We start from the raw sequence: 27527 nt of genomic DNA, 5'->3' as shown, positions 1-27527 counted from the left end.
TAATAACTTAAAACTAATTTTAACTAAGTCAATATATTTGGCTCCCCAGCCATAACTACACAAAAATTAAAAAAAGGGATTAATATTAATAATAAATGAAGGACGTGATAGCAACAAAGCAACAAGCCTTAAATAAGTGTACATACATATCTCAAAAGTAAAAGTACTAAAAACATGTACTGTTTTTAACAAACTAATAATATACATTAGATAATATGAAGATCAGAATGAAGATCTGTGCAGTTTTTGCATAGCCCCCACATTTTTTCATGGATTTGTCCAAAAAATGGTATTTGAAGTTCGTAATGGATACTACAGCCTATTACAGAAAATGGTCTGTGCAGGTCCACGTTTTTGTATAGCCTCATATAATGGTACCTCCAGATATTCGGTATTTTGATGTATTTAGCCACATTGCCACGGATTTGTCTGAAAATTGGTATCTGTAGCTCGCAACGGATTCTAGCTCCTTTTGCGAAACATTGTATCCACGTTTTTGTATAGCCCCCATATAACGGCACTGTTTCAAATTTGGTATTTGAAGTTTGTAATGGATCATACAACCCATGACAGAAAACTGTCGGTGGAGGTTCACGTCTTCTTATAGACCTCATATAAGGATACCTACCGCGGTTTCTGATTTCAGCGACTTTATTCACTGGAATTGTTTCAAATTTCGTAATGGGTACTATAGACTGTAACAAAATACTGCGTATGCAGGTCCACGTCTTCGTATATATCCAATATAACGATACCTTCTTATATTCGGTATTTTGTTCTTTTAGCGACTTCATTCGATGTTTTTTTTTTTTTTTTTTGAATTTGAATATTGTAATGACCTATACAAAACTTGCCTATGCAAGTTTATGTCTTCGTATAGATATAACGGTAACTTCCTATATTCGGATTTTTTATGATTCAAACAAAATTTTAGAGGTATTTTATTTATTTATTATTTTTTTAATTTTTTTAACGTGTTTTATTTATTTATTATTGTTTTTACTAATTCTTCTTTGGAATAAGGAATAGTATACGTTTCTTAAAAAATCACCCTATGTTATGCCAGGCGTTTTCTTTTATAACATCCTTTTTAAAAATAACCATTTTGGCGCTCCGAAAATCCCTGCAACAACAAATTAACACGGCCAAAAAAATACACATTGGCATTACTAACAGGATATTGACAGCAGTCAAACATATGTTTAACTGTCAGTTTGTTTTTGTCTGGCTGAGAGTGTTGTGTTTTGGAAAAATATTTTTATACCAGTTGCTTTGCTGCATATTTCACAAATTTGGGCAGTTTTAGAATTATTCAATAAAGGATGTGCTATTATTAAACATATATATTGCCAAACAATGGGTGGACGTCACAATTATTCAGATAAAAACAAAAGTTCCTACGATCGCAGCCGTCACCATCATTATCACCATGCTGAGGTAGATATTTTGCAAATATTGGAAAAATAAAAATGTATATAAAAATTCCATTTTTGTTTATTAAACTAGCATGATGAACGAAATAGAAGACACTATGATCGAGATTCGGATAGAGACAGATATCACAAATCTTCCAGAGATAGTTCAGGTATGTTGGAATGTTAATATCTTAGTTCCTATTGTGTGTAGATGATTCTCTCAGAGCTAGACGGGGGGTAATGATACAAAGTGATCATTCATTGCAGTTGCGAGTAATAATAGTGTGTGTATACATAGAATATTTTCAATACGTATATAGATGCCATACGTATGTATGTTATGTAGATATGCAAATGGGATATGTAATCATATGCAATTCCCGGTGCTCAATGAACTATAAAAAAGGAATGCAATAACAAGCGATTAAAATATTTCTTTTATGGAATACCATCAATACAAATATATTGATTACAATATTCCTATGGTTCTGAAGAAGATATCAAGTTGAATAAGTAAAATCCGCAACCTTGACTTTCGACGAAGAATAGTAGCTTATTTGGAATAAGCAAAATTGCTCATAGAAAGTTTTCCCAGGCCACTGATAATATCATAAGGAAAGAAAATAAAAGACCATACCAAAGACACCAAATGTTGTGTAGCAATACGACTCCAGCGATATTCCAATAATGTTGCAAATAATAACGTTACCAGAAAATCCCAATATCAGACAAATACATTCAGTTTACATTCTAAATTTTTAAAAAATTCTAAAGATTATCTCATCTACAATCTTGGATATTTTTCAAGGACAAAATGAGCTGAAAACGCCGATTTTTCATATATTTTCAAAGACAAACTAAGCTATATTAATTAATGTTTAAACATTTTTTTCAAAGACCAATAATCCTGGATTTCTTACATATATATTTTAATAATATTAGATTTTTAAATATATGCTTTGAGGGTCTTTGTTCCATTTTTTAAACATATTTATACCCTACACCACATTGTGGTAAGTGTATTATGTCTTTGTGCATTTGGAAGGAAGCGAGATAGATCCATAGTTACTTTGGAGGATCTTCATAGAATCCCTTTCTGTGTCGATTTATGCATGTCAGACCGTCCACCCGTCCATGTATTCTTGTGGACAAAATGCAGATCGCATTTATTATCCGATTGAGATGAAAATTTTCAAACAACATTTGTTTGGCCTAAGGACGAACCATATTGAAATTAGTGATAATAGGATCAGCTTTAAATATAGCTCTCATATATCTTCAACCGATTTCTGGTTAATTAGGCACCAAATGGCCAATATTAGTCCGAAAGTCCTGAATTTTGGTACCAGCAAGTAAATTAAATTTGGTTAAAATCGTTCCCATATATATGTTTCATCCGATTTGGTGTTTAAGTCCCTCACATTCGTAATATACAGATACAGCCCATAAATACCTCTGCCAAATTTTATCAAGATCGGTTCAGATTGGGATATAGCTCCCATATATTTCTTCAACCGATTTCGGGTTAATTGTGCACCAAAAAGCCAATAGCAGTCCAAATGCCCTGAATTTTGGCACATCCGACCGAATTCAGTCTAGAAGTAAGTACATCCAATTTGGTGAAAATTGGTTCAGATATAGCTTTAGCTCCCATATGGAGTATGTTTCATGCGATTTGGTCTTTAAGTCCCTCACATTCGTAATATGGATTTGGCAACAATAATATTTCGCCAACAATATTTTGTATTTGGGTCTATTCATGTGCCTACATATGCAAATGATTGTTTCATGGAAAACCAAATATTTTCAATTTCAACTTGGAGCTGGTTTAAACCGCTATTATAATTAAAATAGCAGACCAAACTGGAAACATTATTTCCAGTGATGTCTTGCTCTTAATAAAGGCCCTTATGAACAACTCTTATACAGCATATGTTTCTGTACATAAGTTATTCATCTACTATTACATATCAATGTTATTATCAATTAAATGACAGCCAGTGTTCCATATATAAATTGATACAATCTGCAAATGAAAGTATGTGGTCATAAATATTGAGCACAATTCAATTAAATAAAAATGGGTTTTACACGAAAGCTATTCGATGTGAGGAAAAATTCTTGTACGTATTTGTTTTAAGACCACTTGTATAGGCACACGAACCTCTAAAAGGTCTTTTCATATGGAATTACTTGCAAAAATTGTTTGTTAATAGAGTATCTCCCAAGACAGATGAAATAGATCTTACTCTTTTCAAGAAGTCTGAAGGAAGAGCCTTTTAAGGGTCTACTTAAAATTTAACCTATAAAACTTCCATCATCCAGCTTAAACTACTCGAAAGACACATCGATGTACATATTCAAGAAAAGATTGAGAACCCATACCACATATCTTCTGGTGGTTAGGACTATTGACATGTTCTTGGAGCACACACAATACACTTTAGCTGCCTTCTTTTAATTTGGAAGGCATCTTCAACAAAGTCAGCCCATTAGTAATAGATTACTCTCTATATAACTTTGACGTGGCACCATTCATGATCAGTTGGATAACAACTATTTTGCCGGCTAAGACCCTCAATACAAATCAATTGTTGCTAGGCTACATGCTCTAGAAAAGTGGAGAGATAGAGCTTACGTACATGGCTCAGTGCTTCTCAAACAACTTATGTATACGTAAACAAAGATCGACATAATACAGGGTGAGATGAAAAAACTGCAACCAACTTCAGACTGCTGTCATATCAAACCCACTCGGCCGACAGCTATTAAAATTATTCCAGTGACAGCTCATTTTATTGTTTACAAGCGTACAAAAGCATTTTGGTGAGAATTTTCCACTTATTTGTGATGGAATTCAAGCGTGATAGTGTGATTTCTTTATATTTGGCTGGAAACCACAAGTTGCTATCCTTAGAGCACTCCAGCATTTAAATGTGAATAAATCTTTTGTGTATCGTACCATCGCTCGTGATACTGGTAGCGTAGCCCGACGTCAAGGAAGTGGACGAAAGAAAACAGCAACATCAGCAGACATGGTTTGAAAAGTAAAGAAGCGACTTGATCGAAACCCGCGTCGCAGTGGCCGAAAATGGCTCGTGTGCTGCACATATCGCAATATTCCATTCGGCAAATATTGAAAACCAAGCTTAACCCGAGCTCAGCTATTAAAATTCCAAAAAGTGCAAGAACTACACCGCAACAGAAAGAAAATAGACCCAAACGAGCTAAAGTGTTGCTTCGCTTGGCTGAAAATGGTGAACTGCAGTTTGTAAACAAACAAAATAATCGTGCTTACTTGCCAAAGAGGTCAGCTGAACATGTGCACCTTCGGTTGGCCACCATAACTCAAGCGCCGGCCATGGTGATGGTGTGGGCCGCCATAACAGCCGATGGTCGCTCTCCGCTCGTATTAATCGACCGTGGCATCAGAAAAAATGCCGAATATTATCGCGAAAATATTCTGGAGGGTGTATTAAAGCCTTGGGCCGCAGACCTTGGACATTCCAACAGGACTCAGCACCAAATTTTTTCACGGATTTGTCTAAAAATTGTAAGTCATAATGGGTTCTAGCTCGTGTGGCGAAACATCGTATGTATAGGTCCATGTTTTGGTATAGTCCCCATATACCGGTACCTCCCGATATTCGGTATTTTGATGATTTTTGCAACATTTTTTCGGGGATTTGTCTAAAAATTGGTATTTTTGGGTCATAATGGGTTCTAGCTCCGTTGGCGAAACATTGAACGCATAGGTCTAGGTTACCTGCCGATATTCGATATTTTGATATAAATTGGTATTTGTAGTTAATAATGGGTTCTAGCGCCGGTGGCAGAACATTGAATACTTAGTTCCACGTTTTCCTATAGCGCACATATAACGATACCCACCGATATTCGGTATTTTTATAATCCTAGTCACATTTATCCACATTTTTGCTTTATATTGGGTATTTTGGAAGATTTGATAGAAGACAATCCCTGAAGAATAAAATTGTCTATAGAGGTTCTCGTTTTGGTTAGACCCCATATAACGTCCTCACTTACTATATAGTTTTTTGATAAACGGTCTTACTGGTATATGAAGTTTAAAGTGAAACACGCTTAAAGTCAGATACTTTTATATACTATTATATACCCTAAGGTTGAGGGTATTATAAGTTCGGCCCGACCGATCTTAACCTTTTTTACTTGTTAATATTCTTATACCTTCTATATTATAAACTATATTTCTTATAAAAATTACATAAATCAATAATGAAAATTTTTATTTGGCTATTTTAAGTTTTATTCTATAATTATGATGTAATTTTATATTGATTCGTTTTATGTGTTTTTATTTTTGGTGATATTGTAAATTTCCAATAACACTTATAATTTCTTAATTTGATTTTAATTATTTTTTAGCCATTGAATCCGCTGCCACAGGGGATAAGTTTTTTCCATTTGAATACACAGAGTAGAAATAATGACTTGCCAATAACAACAACTTGTTCTAAAATTGCAAGCATTAAATGTCAAAAGTAAGAGCTGTGATATTGAAGAAGCATTAAACCTCACATGTATGTATTTGAACGCCGGTATTCATTTCTAAGCAAATTTTGAGGGAGAAAATTAACGCTTATCAAACTCGACTCCTTTCCATATCAATTTACTCTTGAAGTCATTCATGATTTGATATATTCTGGTTATGTATGTCATTCGATAAGAGTCTACAGTTCCCAAGAGGTTGATAACATTTGAAATCGCTTTTATTGCTCTCATTTTCTTGTAGCTTGTGACATATATTTGAGATATTGTTGCAGATTGTATACAAATTTAATGAAATCGCTGAAAATTTAAATTCCGTCATACAGAGTTTGAGCAGACCCAACTTAAGGCTTTCCTTTTTTACTTGTTGCCAAGTCACTTTATAGAGAGAGAGTCAATTACAAATAACATTTGTTTATAACAAATAAGCATTGACAGACGATGATCGTCATATTACAAACCATTTTAGATACACATACGTATACGACGTCGTCTTTAATTGCCATTAACAGTGATACCGAATAACATTATTCATAATTCCATTCAAGTGCACAAATTGTAGATTCTTATAGCAATTCGAAGTGAAATGTAAAAAAACAACACATTACACTGTGAAACAAAATTGCATAACAAAATATATTTTTTTATGAGGAGGATTTCAAAGAGAGGGATCTCAAGATTTCCTATACAGGGTGTGATGAAAAAACTACAGCCAACTTCAAACTGCTGTCGTTTCTAAGCCACTCGTCCGACAGCTGTTAAAATTATTCCAGTGACAGCTCATATTAGGCGTGTCTGGTTACCCTAAAATTTGTAACAATTGTTACAAATTGTTACTGGAAGTCGTCGTTAACCCGAAAGTTCTGCAAAAGAGAGCGGTTGGAGAGAGAAATTTTGACAGTTCTTTCAGTGAGAGTTTGCAGATTCTTGCTGGACAAATTTCTTCTTGGAATCACTTGCAACTCTTCTTCTTCTCATTCATCGACATTCAATCAGATGTTTTCTACTGTTTGTTTATTTATTTTTGTGCTTTCAATTTGAAAATATTTTTTTGGAATTAGTAAGACTAATAGTTTTTAGAGAACAACTTTACAAAATGTGAAAAACGTAAATGTCAATATGTAATCAGAAAATAAAAGACTATTTCCAACATTTTTATTTAAAAAACTTGTAAAATTAGTATTGCTTCCTTTGTTTTAATTCTCCTCATGGGGGACAAATTGGTTTTTTTGACAAATCAGCTGATTAGTTGCAAGCTTCTGCAGGAATACCGTCTGTTTACTTTTCGCATTTTCCTTGCAAAAGAGAATAAAACTACCTTTTCTCTCAGAAAGAAGTTGCTGGACAATTCCTGCTGGAAAAGTAACCAGACACACCTAATATTGTTTACAAGCGTACAAAAGCATTTTAGTGAGAATTCTCCAGAAAAAAAGTTATTCGTGATGGAATTCAAGCGTGATAGTGTGATTTCTTTATATTTGGGTGGAAAACCACAAGTGGCTATTGTTATAGCACTCCAGCATTTAAATGTGATTAAATCTTTTGTGTCTCGTACCATCGCTCGTTACCATGATACTGGTAGCGTAGCCCGACGTTAAGGAAGTGGACGGAAGAAAACAGCAACATCACCAGAAATGGTTCGAAAAGTATAGAGACCCGCGTCGCAGTGGCCGAAAAATGGCTCGTGTGCTGAACATATCATAATATTCAATTCGGCAAATACTGCAAAATGAACTCGGGTTAAAGCCATTGAAAATCCAAAAAGTGCAGGAACTTACATCGCAACAGGATGAAAATAGACTCAAAAGACCTAAAGTGTTGCTTCGCTTGGCCGAAAGTGGTGAACTGCCGAATATGGTTTTCTCCGATGAGAAAACATTCGTTGTCCAGCAGAGCAGTTTGTAAACAAACAAAATGATGGTGTTTACTTGCCAAAGAGGTCAGCTAAAAATGTGCACCTACGGTTGGTCACCAGAATTCAAGCGCCGGCCATGGTGATGGTGTGGGCCGCCATAACAGCCGATGGTCAATCTCTGCTCGTATTAATCGACCGTGGCATCAGAATAAATGCCGAATATTATCGCGAAAGTATTCTGGAGTGCCTTGGACACGCAAAATATTTTGGCCTTGGATTTCAGACCTTAGACATTACAACAGGACTCAGCACGCGCCACCCAAGAATGGTTACAAAATAAGGTTCTTCGCTTCATTTCCAGCACACAATGGCCACTAAAATCTCCGGATACCAATCCGTTGGACTATTGTGTCTGGAGTATTTTGGAAAGCAAGGTTGGCACTAAAAAATACCAAAGTGTCGATCACCTCAAGCAAGCGTTTCGCCGGGAATGGGCCAGTTACCGCAAAGCAACATTCGGGCAGCGTGGGACGTTTTCATTGGCCGTTTGAATGGCATAATTCGTGCCAAAGGTGATCAATTCGAACAAATCTAAACTTCTTCTAATTTTAAGGTCTGCTAGAAACTATAAAATACCTCTAGGTCTCCTGTAGACAATACAAGACTTTAAAATCTCCTTTAGGCAAGGTCTCAAGGTCTCCTATGAATAATAGAAGACCCCAAGGTATTCTAGAGACCATAGAATACTTCAAGGTCTTCTAGAGACCATAGATAACCTCAAGGTCTTCTAGAGACTATATAAGACCTCAAGGTTTTCTAGAGACAAAAGATGACCTGAAGGTCTCCTAGAGACCATAGAAAACCCCAAGGTCTTCTGGAGACCATAGAAGTCCCCAAGGTCTTCTAGAGACCATAGAAGACCTCAATATTTTCTAAAGACCATCCAAGACCTCAAACTCCTCCAGACAATAACAGACCTCATGGTCTCCTATGGACCATAAAAGACCTCAAGGTCTTCTAGAGACCATAGAAGAGCTCAAGGTCTACGGGAGACCATAGAAGACCTCAAGGTCTTCTAGAGTCCATAGAAGACCTCAATGTCTTCTGGAGGACATAGAAGACTTCAAGGTCTTCTGGAGGCCATAGAAGACCTATATGTCTTTTAGAGACCATAGATGACCTCAAGGTCTTCTATGGACCATAAATGACCTCAAGGTATTCTATGGACCATAGATGACCTCAAGGTCTTCTATGGACCATAGATGACCTCAAGGTCTTCTATAGACCATAGATTACCTCAAGGTCTTCTTACAAGAAAAATTGTTCCACAATGTAAACAATTGCTCAGTTTTTGCAATATATTTTTGCTCCACAGTGTTCATACAAATGCTATTGTTGTTGCCATTTTATATCTAACTCACCAATGCTGTATCTTTGAGTAGGTGTCACATTAGATAATATTATAACGAAGAAATTTGAGTTCAATGACTTTCGAAACGTCAATTCGATAAAAAAAAAAACAAAACGTTTTTATCGGTTTGATACACTATTTTAAATTTTTAAATACTAGCTGCTATGTTGAGAAATTCTAACTTCTTCATAGAGGAGTTCCTTCCGAATTGAACAAATTTCTTTTCTTTGTTTAGATTATATTTAGTATTTTAAATAATATATCTAATACTAAATAAAATCTAAAAAGAATTAAAAAATATCTAAAACTTCAACAAAACGAAAATTACGAAATAATTATATTTTAATAACACTTTGAGTTAATAATAATCGTTAGCTAAATAAAAATTCCCCTCAAGTTAGCGCAAATATTTCACAATGATTTTCATTTCATTTTGTTGTCTCCCATTCTCTACAAATGTTGTTTCATCTTTGACATTTTTTTTTTGTTTTTTTTTTTTGCTTCATCTCGGAGTGCTGTTCTAGCCACGATATTAGATAATTCCCAAGTTTTTATTTTCGATTCTAAAACAAGTCTTAATTTGGTTTTTTTGTTTCTAAACCCAGTGGATGTTTAATTAATGCTAAAATCTTGTCCATTTCAAGTTCAAGTTGTAGTTGGGAGGTGAGTTCTTGTTGTAAACGAGTTTTTTCTAATTTTTTTTACGCCGCCACAAAATCCGTCATGAATTATGTTTAGTGACTTGTATTCGATGTGTGATGATAGCCAACTCGTTTTTTTCTTAGTTTTTTTTTAATACATGTCTTAGTTAATCAATCATTTGAGAATAGGTGGTTATCTTTTGTTTTGCTTTTTAGATTTCTTCTTAGGTTAGATTTTAGATCCACCCTTAATTAGTTGGTTTTTTTTTGTCCATATTGGTTTGAAAATGTGACACCTTCGGCAATATTTTAAAGTTATTTATTTATTTATTTATGGTTGTTGTAAAATACGTATTTCCGGCTTTGTTAATGCCTGTAAAATGTTGTAAATTATTCGTAATGAAGATTTGTAGAAAAGTTGGATGGAAAAAATGAAAAAAAAAAACGCAAAGAAAATGATGGCCATCTTCGTTGACTGTAGATATTATCAAGGTGATTAAGAAAATACAACTGTACACAACGGGTTAATTTTTTATATTGACATGTAACATGAATTTAGATAGCAAATAACAGAACGAGTAAGGAAAGGTCAAAAGTCGGGCGGGACCGACTATATGATACCCTACACACCACTATGCGTATTAAGTAGGGCTCCCGTAACAAAAAAAAGTGTATATTGGGAATTTATGTGCAGTAGATCATACCAACTATGAACCTTAGTTGAATGCGTATCATCGCTAATTTGGGAACTATGTCCAACTCTGAATCGATTTTTAACAAACTTGACGAAGACTTTTGTACCTCTAGTACCAAATATTCTTGCTGTATGGTGCATGATATAACTTCGATAAGGATTATATTAAGACATATTAGTTGGAGCAACAGAAATATCGGACCGAGTTTCACTAAATGGAAAAATTCGGTCGAAAATGAAAAAAATCTATCCAATTTGGGCTGATAATAACTGTAAACTCGGATGAAGATGTATATCGAAGGTATACAAAAATCTGAAACGACCTAGATAAAATTTGGCAGAGGTATTTTCGAGCTGTATCTAATGTCCGGTATCAAATATCACTGTTGTGGAGTGCATATTACGCATGTGAGGGACTTAAATATCAATTCGGATGAAACGTATATATGGGAGCTATAGCTAAATCTGAACCGTTTTTTACCAAATTTTATGTACCTGTTTCTAGGTTAAATTCGGTCGGATGTGATGCAATTCACTCCATTTGGGCTGATATTAGCCATTTGGTGCAAAAAAAACTCGAAATAGGTTGAAGATCTACAGGGTGATATGAAAAAACTGCAACCAACTTCAGACAGCCGTCATTTCTAAGCCACTCGTCCGACAGCTGTTAAAATTATTCCAGTGACAGCTCATTATATTGTTTACAAGCGTACAAAAGCATTTTGCTGAGAATTTTCCAGAAAAAAGTTATTTGTGATGGAATTCAAGCGCGATACTGAGATTTCTTTATATTTGGCTGGAAGTCAGTGGCTATCGTTAGAGCACTCTAGCATTTAAATGTGAATAAATCTTTTGTGTCTCGTACCATCGCTCGTTATCGTGATGCTGGTAGCATAGCCCGACGTCAAGAATTTGGACGGAAGAAAACAGCAACATCAGAAGAAATGGTTCGAAAAGTAAAGAAGCGACTTGATAACCGCGTAAAGAAGCGACTTGATAACCCGCGTCACAGTGGCCGAAAAATGGCTCATGAGCTGAACATATCGCAATATTCGATTCGGCAAATATTGAAGAATGAGCTCGGTTCAGAGAACCACTATTGGTTCATAGAACCATTGAAGGTTCAAAGAACCATTATTTCACAGAACCTTTGGTGGTTCAGAGAACCATTGATGGTTCAGATAACAATTGGTGGGCCAAAGAACCATTGATGGTTCAGAGAACCGTTGATAGTTCAGAGAACTATTGATGGTTCAGAGAACGGTTGATGGTTCAGAGAAACATTGACGGTTCAGAGAACCACTGTTGGTTCATAGAACCATTGAAGGTTCAAAGAACCATTATTTCACAGAACCTTTGGTGGTTCAGAGAACCATTGATGGTTCAGAGAACAATTGGTGGGCCAAAGAACCATTGATGGTTCAGAGAACCGTTGATAGTTCAGAGAACTATTGATGGTTCAGAGAACGGTTGATGGTTCAGAGAACCATTGATAGTTCAGAGAACCATTGAAATTCCAAAAAGCACGAAAACTTACACCGCAACGGAAAGTAAAAAGACAAGAATGGCTACAAAATGAGGTTCCTCGCTTCATTTCCAGCACACCACCAAAATCTTCGGATACCAATCCGTTGGACTATTGTGTCTGAAGTATTTTGGAAAGCATGGTTGGCACTAAAAAATACCAAAGTGTCGATCACCTCAAGCAAGCGCTTCGCCGGGAATGGCCCAAAATAGCTCAGAACAACATTCGGGCAGCGTGTGACAGTTTCATTGGCCATTTGAAGGCAATAATTCGTGCCAAATGTGACCAATTCGAACAAATCTAAACTTATTTTAAAATTTGATGCTATTTCCGACATTTTTTTGCTTTCATTTAAAAGAAATGTAAAAATTATGGCGTTTGACTTCGTTGCAGGTTTTTTTATCTCACCCTGCACATATTCATATCAGATTTATGTTTATCGTCGACTTATTTCGCAAGTTATGACAGATATAAACATTTGAAATTGTGACCCTTTGTAGTTGAGGTACCAGAAGGGGTGCGCAGATATATATCATCTTCACAACAGATCTTGCTTTAGCAAAAATATTTGGATGTGTAAAATTTGAAGAGATTTGGATGATTGTTTCGCTTTCTTTGAGCGTTTTGTTTTTCAAAAACTTGAACCCTATGTGGGAGAGGTACCAGAAGAATTGGTTCTGATCTTTACCAGTTACCATTTCGTGTTTTATGGGCTTCATAGATATTGAGTGGGCCGATGTATCCCATTTTCACATCAGACCTTGGAATAATAAAAATATCTTGATGTGTGTAATTTGAAGGCAATCGGACACTTACATCACATTTTATAAGAGTTATATTTATTCAAAATCTTGATCCCTTGTGGGGGAGGTACTTGATGGAGTGGACAGATATTTTCCATTTTCGTACTTGACCTAGCACTGATGCAAATATAAGGATTTGTAGCAAAATCGGATTATCCTTCCTCTTTCTGTGCAGTAAATTATTTTCTTTGAAAATATTGACATTTTGTGAGGGAGGTACTAGAAGGCACCGGAAGGATTATGCTCTTTTTTTCTAAATAATAGTTAAAACTCTATTTGTACGGTATCGTAGGAGGCCAATAAATTTGATAAAAATTATCTTCAAATAATTCAATTTGATTTGATAATATTCGCTTTAATCAAGACCCTTAACGAAATTTCTGAGAACGGTCCACCCATTCGAAAGGTATGGTTTTCATTTCAATGTGTTGTGAAATCCTACAGCGAACCCATAAGTAAGTCAATATTTATTTTGCAGATGCAAATTTATTGTTTTGCCTTCTGTTCTTTCTTCCTTCCTCTTAGCACAACAAAGCACAATCTACATCACATCGCAAATCATTGCTTATCTTGTAAGAAAATTCTTTATCGTCATCTTGTTCAACACGACGGATATATATGATGATAAATCTTGTTTTTTCCTTCTATAGAATCAATATTTAAAGAGGGGTCCGTAACCTCTTCTGTCAGTTTAGACAGTCCGGGTTTTTTTTTTATTGAACAAAGGTTCGAGTTCAAAAATCTTCAAACAAAGGTTGTATTTCAAAAAAGATTTTTGAAAAAGAACTCAGTTGATAAAAATTGACCATTAATTCCAGAATCACTTATAATTGTGGGACTTATTCACTTCCGTATCGACAATTTCCTAATCTTCAATAGCTTTTAAGCTTTCATTACCCTTCAGAATACAAACTTGGCTATGCAAAAAAATTGTTTTTGTTTTTATTAATTTTCCATCTCAAATTGCCATTTCTCCACCACTTCACTCCATCCCAGCGGTTTCCCTTTGCATTCGCTTATTACAAAGTCAATTACAATTTGTTAAACAAACACAAAACGCTCACTCATTGTTAATCAAGAATTGTGAAATTCTGACAAATTGTTCGGAATACGATCTGAGTTACTCTCATTGATAGCGGCGTCAAATTCTAAAAACAAAAACAGCAGCAATATTCAACAACTTAATTTATTTGTATAATTCTTGCGGACAGCATATCAATACATAAAAAAATATTTACATTGAAAATGGGATGGAAACTTTAAAAATTTTGATGGGATTGCTATTTTCAGTAGAATCTATAAGAACATGCCTCTGTAGGAACAAGTAAAAAATCTCCACCATTTCGAAGGAAATTTAAAAATTTCATAAAATTCCGAAAAGTACCACTTAAATGAAAACCGTCATATGGAGGCCATACGAAGATGTAGACCTGCATAAGATTTTTTTTACCATAAATTGTAGTACCCATCAAGATCTTTCAATACGAAATTTGAAGCGATTTCGTTGAATAATGTTGCTGAAATCGTCAAAATACCGGGGGCTATACAAAGACGTGGACCTGTCATAGTACTACAGTACCCGTTATGAACTTCAAATACGAAATTCGAAATAATTCCGGTAAATAATACCGTTAAAATCATGAAAATACCGAATATCGGGGGTATCGTTATATGGGGGCTATACGAAGATGTGAACCTTCATACAGAAATTTTTGCCATAGGCTGTAGTACCCATTGGTATCTTCCAGTACGAAATTTAAAACGATGCCGGTGAATAATTATGCTGAAGTCCTCAAAATACCGAATATCGGGAGGTACCCTTATGTGGCGGCTATATGAAGACTGGGACCTGCATACAAAATTTTTTGTCATAGCCTGTAGTACCCATTACGAACTTCAAATACGAAATTTTAAATAATTCGGGTAAATAATGTCGCTAAAATCATGAAAATACCGAATATCGGGAGGTACCGTTATATGGGGTCTATACGAAAACGTGGACCGGCATGGCGTATTTTCGAACTTAATCTGCCTACTGGTAAACTATGCATGTATGCAAAATTTTAGCTTTCTACCTGAATTCGTTCGAAAGATAGCGTGATTACAACAGACGGAAAGACAGAGGGACATCGCTAGATCATCTGAAGCAATTTTGCGGACGAATTTTTATACCCTACATCACATAGTGGTAAGGGTATAAGAGATAGACTCATATTTTCTTTTGAGGATCTTCATAGGATCACATTCTGAGTTGATTTATGCGTGTCAGTCCGTCTGTTCATATATTCTTGTGAACAAAATGCAGGTCGATTGAGATGAAATATTCCAAACAATATTTCTTTGGCCCAAGGACGAACCCTATTGGAATTGGTGTGAATCGGTTCAAATTTAGATATAGCTCCTATATATATCTTTATCCGATTTCGGGTTAATTGTGCACCAAATTTCCAATATCAGTCCAAATGACCTGATGTTTGACACATCCGACCGAATTCAGTCTAGAAGTAGTACATGAGATTTGGTGGAAATCGTTTCGGATAAAGCTATAGCTCCCATATATATGTTTCATCCAATTTGGGGATTTAAATTTCCAACATGCGTAATATGCACAGTACAGCGATGATTTTTGTTTGGTACCAGATATTAGATACACCTAAAAAATTAATGCATAACATTTTGTGGTGATCGGTTCAGATTTGGATAAGCCTCCATATATATATTCAATAAATTTTGGGTTAATTGTGCACTAAATGGCCAATATCAGTCTAAATTACCTGATTTTTGGCACATCTGGCAAGTAAATTTGGTGAAAGTCGGTTCAAGATAAAGTTAAAGCTCCAGCAACAAAGTCAAACGCCATAATTTTAAATTTTATTGAATGAAAGCTAAAAATGTCGGAAATAGCATCAAATTTTAGAATAAGTTTAGATTTATTCGAATTGGTCACTTTTGGCACAAATTATGGTCTTCAAACGGCCAATGACACGTCACACGCTGCTCGAATGTTGCTCTGCGGTATTTTGGCCCATTCCCGGCGAAGGGTTTGCTTGAGGTGATCGACCTTGATTTCCAAAATACTCCAAACACAATAGTCCAACGGATTGGTATCCGTAGATTTTGGTGGCGCGTGCTGAGTGCGATGGTGCTGAGTCCTGTTGGAATGTCCAAGTTCTGCGGCCAAAATGTTTGCATGCCCAAGGCATTAGTACACCCTTCAGAATATTTTCGCGATAGTATTCGTCATTTATTCTGATTCCACGGTCGATTAATACGAGCGAAGAGCGACCATCGGCTGTTATGGCGGCCAACACCATCACCATGGCCCCCGCTTGAGTTCTGGTGGCCAACCGAAGATGCACATTTTCAGCCTCGCTTAAATTCCATCACGAATAACTTTTTTTACTGGAAAATTCTCACCAAAATGCTTTTGTAGGTTTTGTAAACAATATAATGAGCTGTCACTGGAATAATTTTAACAGCTGTCGGACGAGTGGCTTAGAAATGACAGCAGTCTGAAGTTGGTTGCAGTTTTTTCATCTCACCCTGTAAATATTTGTCTCAACCAGAAATCTGAGATGATTATGGAATTTATGGTTTCGCATAAAATTGGATAGAAATGTTCGATTTTCTTATAATTGTGCCCATACCAATATTTTTATTTGAATTATAAAAATGGAATACTTCAGCCGACTATATCTGGTAGCTCATACACATTCATATTTAAATAATCGAACATTGGCTAAGGGTATACATCTGTCGGCAAAAACGATACCTGATGCTTTTTAAATTTTTTATAGGAAAAAACGCTACCTCAGCCTTTGCTGACGAACTTTTTTTTTTTTGAAAAAACTTCCTCAGCCGTTGCTGACGAACTTTTTTCTATAAAAAAATTGACGGGAGAGCATTCATTACCTTGCTGTATTTATCTCCCCATCTGTATTTTCAAGCTTTATCAAACGTTTATAAACGTTTTTCTATTTTTTACTATTTGAGATAAAATTTTTACAATTCTGGGACCCGGGTGGCCTCTATTTCAAAATCAGGTGAAATAAAGGAGAAGAAAACATAAAAGCAAAAACAAAGAACCAAAATTACGATTAATGAAAAACTATCTCACTGTGTTGTTGTAAATTCTATAATCGTAATCTTGGTTTTAGCGGCCGTGAAGGTTGTTTCATTGTTCCAGACTGCGGCGCTATTGTTCGGTACAAATGGACGGATGGGTGGATAGATTTGTGGGGCGGGGCCGCTGGTTGATTGTGGCACACTTATAAAAGTCAACATTGTTTGCTTTTGTTTTTGCCGCAGCAGCAGCAACAGCAGAAGCAGCCTCGGCGGTAGTAGTTAAATAATTTACTTGTTTTTTTTTATTTAAAAACAAAAGTTCAGTTGTGAAATTATTATTTGCTTTACTTACGCTTTTGTTGTTGCTCTGTTATTATGATTATCATTAATATTTATTTGGTTTTTCTTTTACTTTTTTGGAATGGTATTAGGGGTGGGGGAGGAAAATAATTATTGTCACCTCGCAGTGTTAACGTGTTGTTCACAACTTCACCACTTGATAAGCTTGTTATTTTGTTGTAGTTTTTGGTGTTTTTACAATTCACTGGCTTGTTGAGATTTCAAAATTATTTATGATATGGATAATCTTAAATGTAAACGTCATTGAAAAACTAAATTTTTTAACACCCCAAAAAGTGGAATTCAAAAACCGTAAAATCGGATAAGGATTTTTATCGAAGCTATATAAAAATCCGTAACGATCTCGATAAAATTTGACAGACAGATTTATTTTCGAGCACTCTCTGATGTCCGGGCAAATTACCCATGTGAGGAGAAATCCCTAATCGGATGAAACATATATATGGGAGCTGTAGCTATATCTGAACCGATTTTCTCCAAATTTGATGTACTTGCTTCTACTTGTGCCAAAATTCAGGTCACTTGGACTGATATTAGCCATTTGGTGCACGAAACAACCTGAAATCGGATAATGATATATATTTGGGAGCTATATCCAAATCTGAACCGATCTTGACAAAATTGTAAACACTTATTTCTGGGCTATATCTGGTATCTAGTACCAAAGATTATTTTTGTGGTGTGCATATTACCCATGTGAGGAATTTATAACCCCAAATCAGATGAAACATATATATGAGAGCTATAGCTACATCTGAACCGATTATAGAATGAATTCGGTTAAATGTGCCAAATTTCAGGTCATTTGGACTAATATTGGTCATCGGTTAAAGATATATATGGGAGCTATATCCTAATTTGATCCGATCTCGATAAAATTTGACAGAGGTACTTTCGAGCTCCATTAGTTATCTGGTTCAACATATCATTGTTGTAGAAGGCATGTTACACATATGAAGGACTTAAAATCCCAAATCGGATTAAAAATGCAGGGTGAGAGGAAAAAACTACATCAAAGTCAAACGTCATAATTTTTACATTTTTTTTTTAATTTTTAAAAAATGTCGGAAATTACATCAGATTTTAGAATAAGTTTAGATTTATTTATTAGATTTATTATTAGATTTATTCGAATTGGTCACCTTTGGCACGAATTATGGCCTTCACACGGCCAATGAAACCGTCACATGCTGCCCGCTGCGAAGCGCTTGTAAATAATCCAATGGATTGGTATCCGAAGATTTCGGTGGCCATTGTGCGCTGGAAATGAAGTGATCTTCAATACCAACCATCCTAGACACAATACAAATTGTTCTGCCCAATTTTTAAGCACTACGTCCAATAATGTGGACTGGATCGTGATTTTAACAGACAGACGGACATTGTTAAATCGACTTAGAATTTTATGCTGATTATAAAGATATATACTTTATGGGGTCTATGACGAATATTTATGGATGTTACAAACAGAATCACAAATTTGATATAACCTCCTTTCCGAGGTGGAGGGGTATAAAAATATATAAATTTTATTAGATTTTATGAAGTTTGATACCTCTAAAGTATGTTGTGAAAGACTATTTGTATTCCAGAATACAATGCTATAGCAAATAAATACTCAGTACTTCTGATTAACTCCTCAGTGCTACGGACCAACTTTTCGCTATAGCAAATAATTCCTAATAATAATAAGGGCTACTGACGAATTTTTGCTATAGCAAATAATTCCTAAGTGCTACTGACGAACTTTTTCCTGTAGCAAATAATTCCTCAATGCTACTGACGAACTTTTTGATATAGCAAATAAATCCTCAGTGCAACTGGCGAACTTTTTGTATAGCAAATAATTCCTCAATGCTACTGACGATTTTTCGGCTATAGCACATAAATCCTTAGTGCTATTGACGAACTTTATGCTATAGCACATAAATCCTTAGTGCTACTCACGAACTTTTTGCTATAGCAAATAATTCCTTAATGCTACTGTCGAACTTATTGCTATAGCAAATAAATCCTGAGTGCTACTGACGAATTTCTTGCTATAGCAAATAAATCCTTAGTGCTACTGACGAACTTTTTGCTATAGCAAATAAATCCTGAGTGCTATTGAAGAATTTTTTGCAATAGCAAATAAATCCTGAGTACTACTCACGAACTTTTTGCTATAGCAAATAAATCCTGAGTGCTATTGACGAACTTTTTGCTATAGCAAATAAATCCTGAGTGCTACTGACGAACTTTTTGCTATAGCAAATAAATTCTCAATGCTACTGACGAACTTTTTGCTATAGCAAATAATTCCTCAATGCTACTGACGAACTTTTTGCTATAGCAAATCAATCCTGAGTGCTACTCACGAACTTTTCGCTATAGCACATTAATCCTTAGTGCAATTGGCGAACTTTATGCTATAGCAAATAATTCCTCAATGCTACCGACAAACTTTTTGCTATAGCGAATAATTCCTCAATGCTACTGACGAACTTTTTGATATAGCAAATAAATCCTAAGTGCTATTGACGAACTTCTTGCTATAACAAATAAATCCTTTTTGCTATAGCAAATAATTCCTCAATGATACCGACGAACTTTTTGCTATAGCAAATAAGTCCTCAATGATACTGTCGAACTTTTTGCTAAAGCAAATAAATCCTGAGTGCTACTGACGAATTTTTCGCTATAGCAAATAATTCCTCAATGCTACTGACGAAATTTTTGCTATAGCAAATAAATCCTGAGTGCTACTCACGAACTGTTTGCTATAACAAATAAATCCTTTTTGCTATAGCAAATAATTCCTCAATGCTACTGACGAACTTTTTGCTATAGCAAATAATTCCTCAATGCTACTGTCGAACTTTTTGGTAAAGCAAATAAATCCTGAGTGCTACTGACGAACTTTTTGCTATAGCAAAAAAATTCTCAATGCTACTGACCAACTTTTTGCTATGGCACATAAATCCTCAATGGTCCTGACGAACTTTTTGCTATAAGAAATAATTCCTCAATGCTACTGACGAACTTTATTCTATAGCAAATAATTCCTCATTGCGCTACTGTATTCCATAGAAAAAATCTAATCCATTCTCGAAGAAAGTTATACCAAATCCCCAATGAAGTAGCGAAGTAGCGCTGAGTACCTTTGTCGCAAATTTTAGTCAATGTTATCAACAGAGATTATGAGAGCCAGTAAATGTGTCGTTAACTCGAAGCGTTAAAGAAAAAAACAACAACAAAAGCAAAACCGCCAAGTCATTTGACACGTGACGTCATGGCGAGTCATAATAGGGAACGACATGTGCTGTGTTGCTCTTGGCTGTATAGCTTTGCTTGGTTAAATGGCTGGCTGGCTGGCTGGCTGGCTCGCTGGTTGAACGTTACGTTTTGAGTGTTTTTATGTACGTACATATGTAAATCCAGCGAAGATACATAGATATTCCATTTGTGGGGATTTTTCGTACATTCCTCAAAAAAAGCAAAAAAAAAAAAACAAAAAACCACCACAGCATGAAATGTTTAAATTCTGACTAATTATTGATGATTATTTTGTTGGTATTTTTCGTTTTTTTTTATCAATCATTTATTTGATGTTTGTTGTAGTTTTTTTTTCAAAATAGTAACAACAACAACCCTAGTAATTGTAACCATTAAAATGACAATTAATTGATGTTGTTGTTGTATTTCAAGGTTTCATTCTTTGTTTTTGTGATCTGGTTAGATTTTATTCAATTGAAATTGCAACGGAATCGAATCGAACATAAAACAACTCAATTACAATTTAATTGTACACTGCAACATTTATTTAACTGAACAAAAAGCCATAACTTTTTCTAATACATATTTCGAAAAAAAAAACAAAACCCGAAATATTCAAATGAACGCTATTTCATAACCATTTTATATTTTATTTTACAAAATTTTATTGGTTCAAACTTTCACTCATGTTTGGTTTTTTTCTTTGTTTTCTTAGATGTTTGTTTCGTTTTTATCGATCTCCAGCCGTTATTTCACAATATTTTTAAAATTCTTGTTTTTTTTCTTAAACTTGGGTTACAGCTTCTCTTTCTAAAACCGGCAATTTGTGTTTTGTTTTATTTTTTTTATTCATTTTTTTTTTTTTTTTTGTTAATTCATTTACCTTTTCTTCTTCTTCTTTTTCTTTTATTTAATGTCACTACCACACTTGTTTTGTTGTCACGCCGTCGTCTAAACACAAATTCGAACTTCAACCGTCCGTCACGCTCGAACCTCTCGCACCAACTGAACTTTTATGAATTCGATGCCAGAGTTTTGTTTGAATATTTATTAAAAATCGTTAACTAAACGTTTTGTTGTTTTTTTTTATTCAACAACTAAAGTCGAAACATCGATAGTGCTGTTCATTATCTTGTCAAGCTCTCTTTGAACAAAGAGAGAATTTGCAAATTGAAAGCCTTCTCTCTCTTAAGTAAGTTTTTTTTTTGCTTGGTTGTATTGCGTATTGATAAGATCTCTTGCAAAGTGGAAAAAAGAGAGTAAGAGTTGAGAGTGTATAATTTTTTGTTAAATCATCATTGTTATGACGAATACTGAACAGAGTTTTGACTGCTACGTATTTCTCTTCTTGCGATTGGCCATTATAATGTTTGGAACTAAATGTTTGTACCATAGACCGATTTTTATACCCTCCACCAGTCATAGTATGGAGGGTATAATAAGTTCGTCATTCCGTTTGTAACTCATCATCAAAAAATAATTTTAGACCAAATAAAGTATATATATTCTTGATCAGCGTAAAATTCTAGGACGATTTAGCAGGCAGGTCCCATATAACGGTACCAACGATATTCGGCATTTTGATGATTTGAACCACATTTTTCAATGGAATTGTCTGAAATTCTACACAAGGAGTGTGAGTACTTTACCCCCTGAAGGAGAATTGTCTACAGGGTGAGACGAAAAAACTGCAACCAACTTCATAATCATGTAATTTCTTTACATTTGGATGGAAAACCACAAGTGGCTATCGTTAGAGCACTCCAGCATTTAAATATGAATAAATCTTTCGTGTCTCGTACCATCGCTCGTTACTGTGATACTGGTAGCGTAGCCCGACGTCAAGGAAGTGGACGGAGGAAAACAGAAACATCAGCAGAAATTGTTCGAAAAGTAAAAAAGTAAAGAAGCGACTTGATCGAAACCCGCATCGCAGTAGCCGAAAAATGACTCGTGAGCTGAACACATTCCATTCGGAAAATATTGAAAAATGACATCGGGCCATTGAAGCCATTGAAATTCCAAAAAGTGCAAGTACGGTGTATTAAAGACTTTGGGTACGCAAACATTTTGGCCGCAGACCGTGGACATTAGAACAGGACTCCCCACCATCGCACTCAGCACGCGCCACCCAAGAATGGTTACAAAATGGGGTTCCTCGATTCATTTCCAGCGCACAATAGTCATCAAAATCTCCGGATACCAATCCGCTGGACTATTGTGTCTAGAGTATTTTGGCACTAAAAAATACCAAAGTGTCAATCACCTCAAGCAAGGGCTTCGCCGGGAATAGGCCAAATTACCGCAGAGCAACATTCGGGCAGCGTGTGACGGTTTCATTGGCCGTTTGAAGGCCATAATTCGTGCCAAGGGTGACCAATTCGAACAAATCTAAATTTGTTCTAAAAGTTGATGCTATTTCCGACAATTTTTGCTTTCATTCAACAAATTAAAAAAAAATGTAAATATTATGGCGTTTGACTTTGTTGCTGTTTTTTTTTTATCTCACCCTGTATATCTTCAACCGATTAATCAATTGTGCACCAAAAATGATCAATATCAGTCAAAATGACCTGAATTTTGGCACATCCGACCAAATTCAGTCTAGAAGCAAGTCGATTAAATTTAGTGAAATTCGGTTCAGATATAGCTTTAGTTCCCATATATATGTTTCATCCGATTTGGGCTTTTAAGTCCCTCACATGTGTAATATGCATTCGACAACAATGATATTTGGTACCAGATATCGTATAGAGCTCCGGAATACATTTGCCAAATTTTATAGAGATCGGCTAAGATTTGGATATAGCTCCCATATATATATCCTTAATCCGATTTCAGGTTTAATGTGCAAATTATGACTTTTGACTTTTCCTTACTGGTCTCTTTTTGTGATTAACCATTGCATTGTTTTGAACCAAAAGTGTGTAGCATAGACCGATTTTTATACCCTCCATCTTGAAAAGGAGGGTATATTAACTTTGTCATTCCGTTTGTAATATACCTAAATATTCGTCGTAGACCCCATAAAGTATATATATATTCATGATCAGCATAAAATTCTAAGTCGATTTAACAATGTTCGTCAGTCTGCCTGTTGAAATTACGATACATCCCACATTATTTGATGTAGAGCTTCAAAATTTGGCAGAACAACTTCTATTGTGTCTAGGATGGCTTTGGTATTGAAAATGAGATATGTTGGTCCACAGTTTTGTATAGCCCCCATATAACGGTAACTCCCGATATTCGGTACTTGGATGATTTTCGCTACATTTTTTCACGGATGGGTTCCAGCTCGGCGACAGAAGATTGGTTATATAGGTCCACATTTTTGTATAGCCCCCATATAAGGATACCTCCCAATATTCGGTATTTTGATGGTTTCATCCACGTTTTTCCACGGATTAGTCATAAAATTGGAATTTGTAGTTCACAATAGGTTCTAGCTTCGGTGGCGGAACATAGTATATATAGGTCTACGCTTTGGTATAGCCCCCATATAAAAGGTACCTCCCGATATTCTGTTATTTGTTTGTTTTTATTTCAAAATTAATAAATAATAAAAAAAACATTCAAAAAAAAAGAATTCAATGTGAAAAGTTTTTTTAAGTAGAGCATATCTCTTTCATAAATTTGGCCAATTTATGCTCTTCGAGTAATACTCTGACTTCTCTTCAAACAGGGGTGCTCAAGAAAAAATATCTCTCTCGAGTCAAATTTCTCTTTGCTTATTTAAATCAAGAACAAAACAGTGTTAAGTCATTATTTATAAAAATATTATTTATCCATTTGCTTTATAAATTAATTTGGCAAACATTCGTGTCTAAAAACAATTTAATAGAACCGTAAAATATAAAGAAAAACAAAATTTTAATTTTCTCTTAAATTATCTCTTTTTTTGCTTCATGTTCTAGAACACGGTTTTGAGCACCGCTGCTTCAAATAATACCCAACGTATTAAGGAGTATTTATCAGTTGTTCAAATACATCTTAATTTATGGAGGCCTTTTTTTCTCCCAGGTGTTTGTAAATTTTTTACTCAAATAAATAAATTGATTTGTCGTTTACACATCTGACATTTAAAGAAATGGGAATCAATGCAAAAGCTATGGGAATTTACCAATTTTATAATCGATAGAATTTTTTCTTGATTCCTCTTCTAAACCCCAAACCACGCATTATTTATTTTAATTGGTAGCTTATTTATTTTAATGGGTAGTTTTATTAACAACATTTATTCAGTGTTAAAATAAATGAAATATTAAGAAAATTGAAGTGTTAGTTTTCTCTTAAATAATTTCGTTTTCTATTTTTCCAGCGGTGCTCAAAACCGTGTTCTAGAACATGAAGAGAAAAAAGAGATAATTTAAGAGAAAATTAAAATTCTGTTTTTCTTTATATTTTACGGTTCAATTTAATTGTTTTTAAATAAGAATGTTTGCCAAAATAATTTATAAAGCAAATGGGTTAAAAATATTTTTATAAATAATGACTTAACACTGTTTTGTTCTTGATTTAAATAAGCAAAGAGAAATTTGTCTGAAAAGAGATATTTCTTCTTGAGCACCGCTGATTTTTCGAACCTCTTGCAATGCCCAATGGAAGAGACAAGGTTATTACTAGCTCTTTTAACTCTCTCTCTCGCTCTCTATGCTAATAAAATATTAAAATCATGCCAACTCTGTAGAAATTGTTATCAGGTTTTGGCCGGTATCAGATGTGTAGGACGAATGAAGATAACGAATGTTGGGGAGAGTACATGGCCAGCACATGGGAAAATACTTTTTTCTTTGCCTCTTTCTATCGGAATTCTTCTCATTTTAAACAAATACAAACGAAACTAAAGTTAACACCTTTTGTTTTCTTGAAAGAAATATTGTTTGAGATTACGAAGTGAAGCGCCTATTCTGGGAAGACACCCTAGCCAGTGTGCTGTGGACTTAAGGCCATGTCAAGCTTGACAAATCTACAAGGAAATCATACAAATGTGAGGCCAAGAAAGCCAAACAAAGATATTTGAAAAAGGAATAATGTTTGAGAAAAGCCATACGTATTTGAAGAGAAGTAGAGAGGATGGATAAATGCGTCGAACAGAGTTGTGTTTTAACGCCAGAGCCAATAAAACCTCTTTGCGAAATTACATCAAGATGATTAAGGGATCCGAGTCGGAATGGACACTGAGTCTAAGGGCGCAAGTACATAAGAAGCTTGAAGTCATGGCTGGGCATATTTTGTGACATTTCATAAAGGAATTACAGAGCCGCACTAAAATCCTGCCGTAGTTTTCCTTTATAATTTGACATTAATATGCCTAGCCATGACTTCAAGCTTTTTACGTACTTGCTTCTTAATCCTTGATGGAGCATGGCAGTGGCATAAAAGTCATAGACATTTTTGATCGTATATTATATTCTGTTCGGACAGTCTTATCGAATTAGTACCGCTTGGTACTGTATACTAAGTTCGACAGGAGCGATTTAAGCATTACGTTTAAGGTTGCTTGAGACGTGATTTTTGATGCGCCTGTGATAAGTCTCTCGGTGTAGCCTATCTAAGAGATTGTCATCATCTGATCTGAGTTTGATTTGATCTGTTGCAATTGCAACCCGTTTCGATATTTTTACAGTCAAGAAAATGTGTCATTGCTAACAGGGGTAAGACTAGAGTCTGTTCATACGTCATTATACCCTAAACCAAATAGTATTATGTGCATTTGTTTGTAACATGGAGAAGGAAGCGAGATAGACACATAGTTACTTTTGAGGATCTTTATAGAACTACTTTCTGAGTCGATTTATGCATGTCAGTCCGTCCGTTCACGTATTCTTGTGAACAAAATGCAGGTCAGATTTATTATCCAATTGAGATGAAATTTTGCAAACAATATTTGTTTGGCCCACAGACGAACCCTATTGAAATTTGTGATAATCGGATCAGATTTAGATATAGCTCACATATATCTTCAACCGATTTCGGTCAATATAAGTCCTAATAACTTGTATTGCTGTACATCCTACCGAATTTAATCTAGCAGCAAGTTAATGAAAATTTGGAGAAAATCGGTTCAGATATAGCTATAGCTCCCATATATATGTTTCATCCGATTTGGCGTCTTAAGTCCCTCACATGCGTAATATGCACTCCAGAAGAATGATAATTGTTACCGGACATCAGATACTGCTCGAAAATACCTCTGTCAAAGTTTATCGAGATCGGTTAGGACATAGCTCCCATATATATCCTCAACCGATTTCGGGTTAATTATGCACCAAATGACTAATATCAGCCCAAACAGGCTGAAATTTGGCACTTCCGATGGAATTCAGCATAGAAGCAAGTACATCAAATCTGGTGAAAATCGGTTCAGATATAGCTATAGCTCCAATATATATGTTTCATTCGAAAATCGGTTCAGATATAGCTATAACACCCATATATATGCTTCATCCGATTTGTTATTTAAGTCCCTCACATTCGTAATATGCATTCGACAACAATGATATTTGGTACCAGATATCCTTTGCCAAATTTTATCGAGATCGGGTAGGATTTGGATATAGCTCCCATATATATATATCCTTAATCCGAATTCAGGTTTATTGTGCAAATAATGGCTAATATCAGCCCAAATTGAGTGAATTTCGGAACGTACGTTTTCATTTAGTGGAACTCGACTCCGATATATATATTTTTTAATAATCCTTCTCGAAGTGATATACTGCACTCTATAGTAATGTTTTTTGGTATAAAAAATATCTACGTCAAATTTAGTGAAAATCGATTCAGAATAGGATATGCATCCCATATATTAGTTCGCCCTGAAACCAAAATATAACTGCTCTAAAGCCAAAGCTTTATAGGTGGTAAATTCCCACTATAAATTCTTTTGTTACAGGAGCTCTACTAAATATGCATAGTGGCGTGGGATATCATATAGTCGGCCCTGCCCGACTTTTTATTTTTCCTTACT

At 35.1% G+C, this 27527-nt stretch overlaps 2 protein-coding genes across 18 annotated transcripts in view; one reads left to right on the top strand and one right to left on the bottom strand.

Annotated features, from left to right (window-relative positions):
- Positions 1–21565, bottom strand: part of LOC101899511 (multidrug resistance-associated protein 1) — a 73515-nt gene extending 51950 nt beyond the window's left edge. For 16 of the 17 annotated variants that reach the window (XM_059124645.1, XM_059124642.1, XM_059124646.1 and 13 more), the window contains exon 1: positions 21438–21559. The gene's annotated coding sequence lies outside the window, so the exon portion shown is untranslated. Of the gene's footprint in view, positions 1–21437 lie in introns of all 17 variants that reach the window. The other variant, XM_005176179.4, reaches the window with a different exon arrangement.
- The window catches only part of LOC101889512 (homeobox protein 2), a 34109-nt gene continuing 7745 nt past the window's right edge, over positions 1164–27527 (top strand). Inside the window, exons 1-2 of the mRNA XM_011297090.3 lie at positions 1164–1437; positions 1507–1585. Of these exons, the coding sequence (XP_011295392.1) occupies positions 1357–1437; positions 1507–1585 (160 nt within the window). The 5' untranslated portion in view covers positions 1164–1356. The remainder of the gene's footprint in view (positions 1438–1506; positions 1586–27527) is intronic.

The sequence above is a fragment of the Musca domestica genome, unplaced genomic scaffold (assembly GCF_030504385.1).
Source record: "Musca domestica strain aabys unplaced genomic scaffold, Musca_domestica.polishedcontigs.V.1.1 3, whole genome shotgun sequence".
NCBI classification, from domain to species: domain Eukaryota; kingdom Metazoa; phylum Arthropoda; class Insecta; order Diptera; family Muscidae; genus Musca; species Musca domestica.
This window is presented reverse-complemented; position numbering and strand designations above follow the sequence as displayed.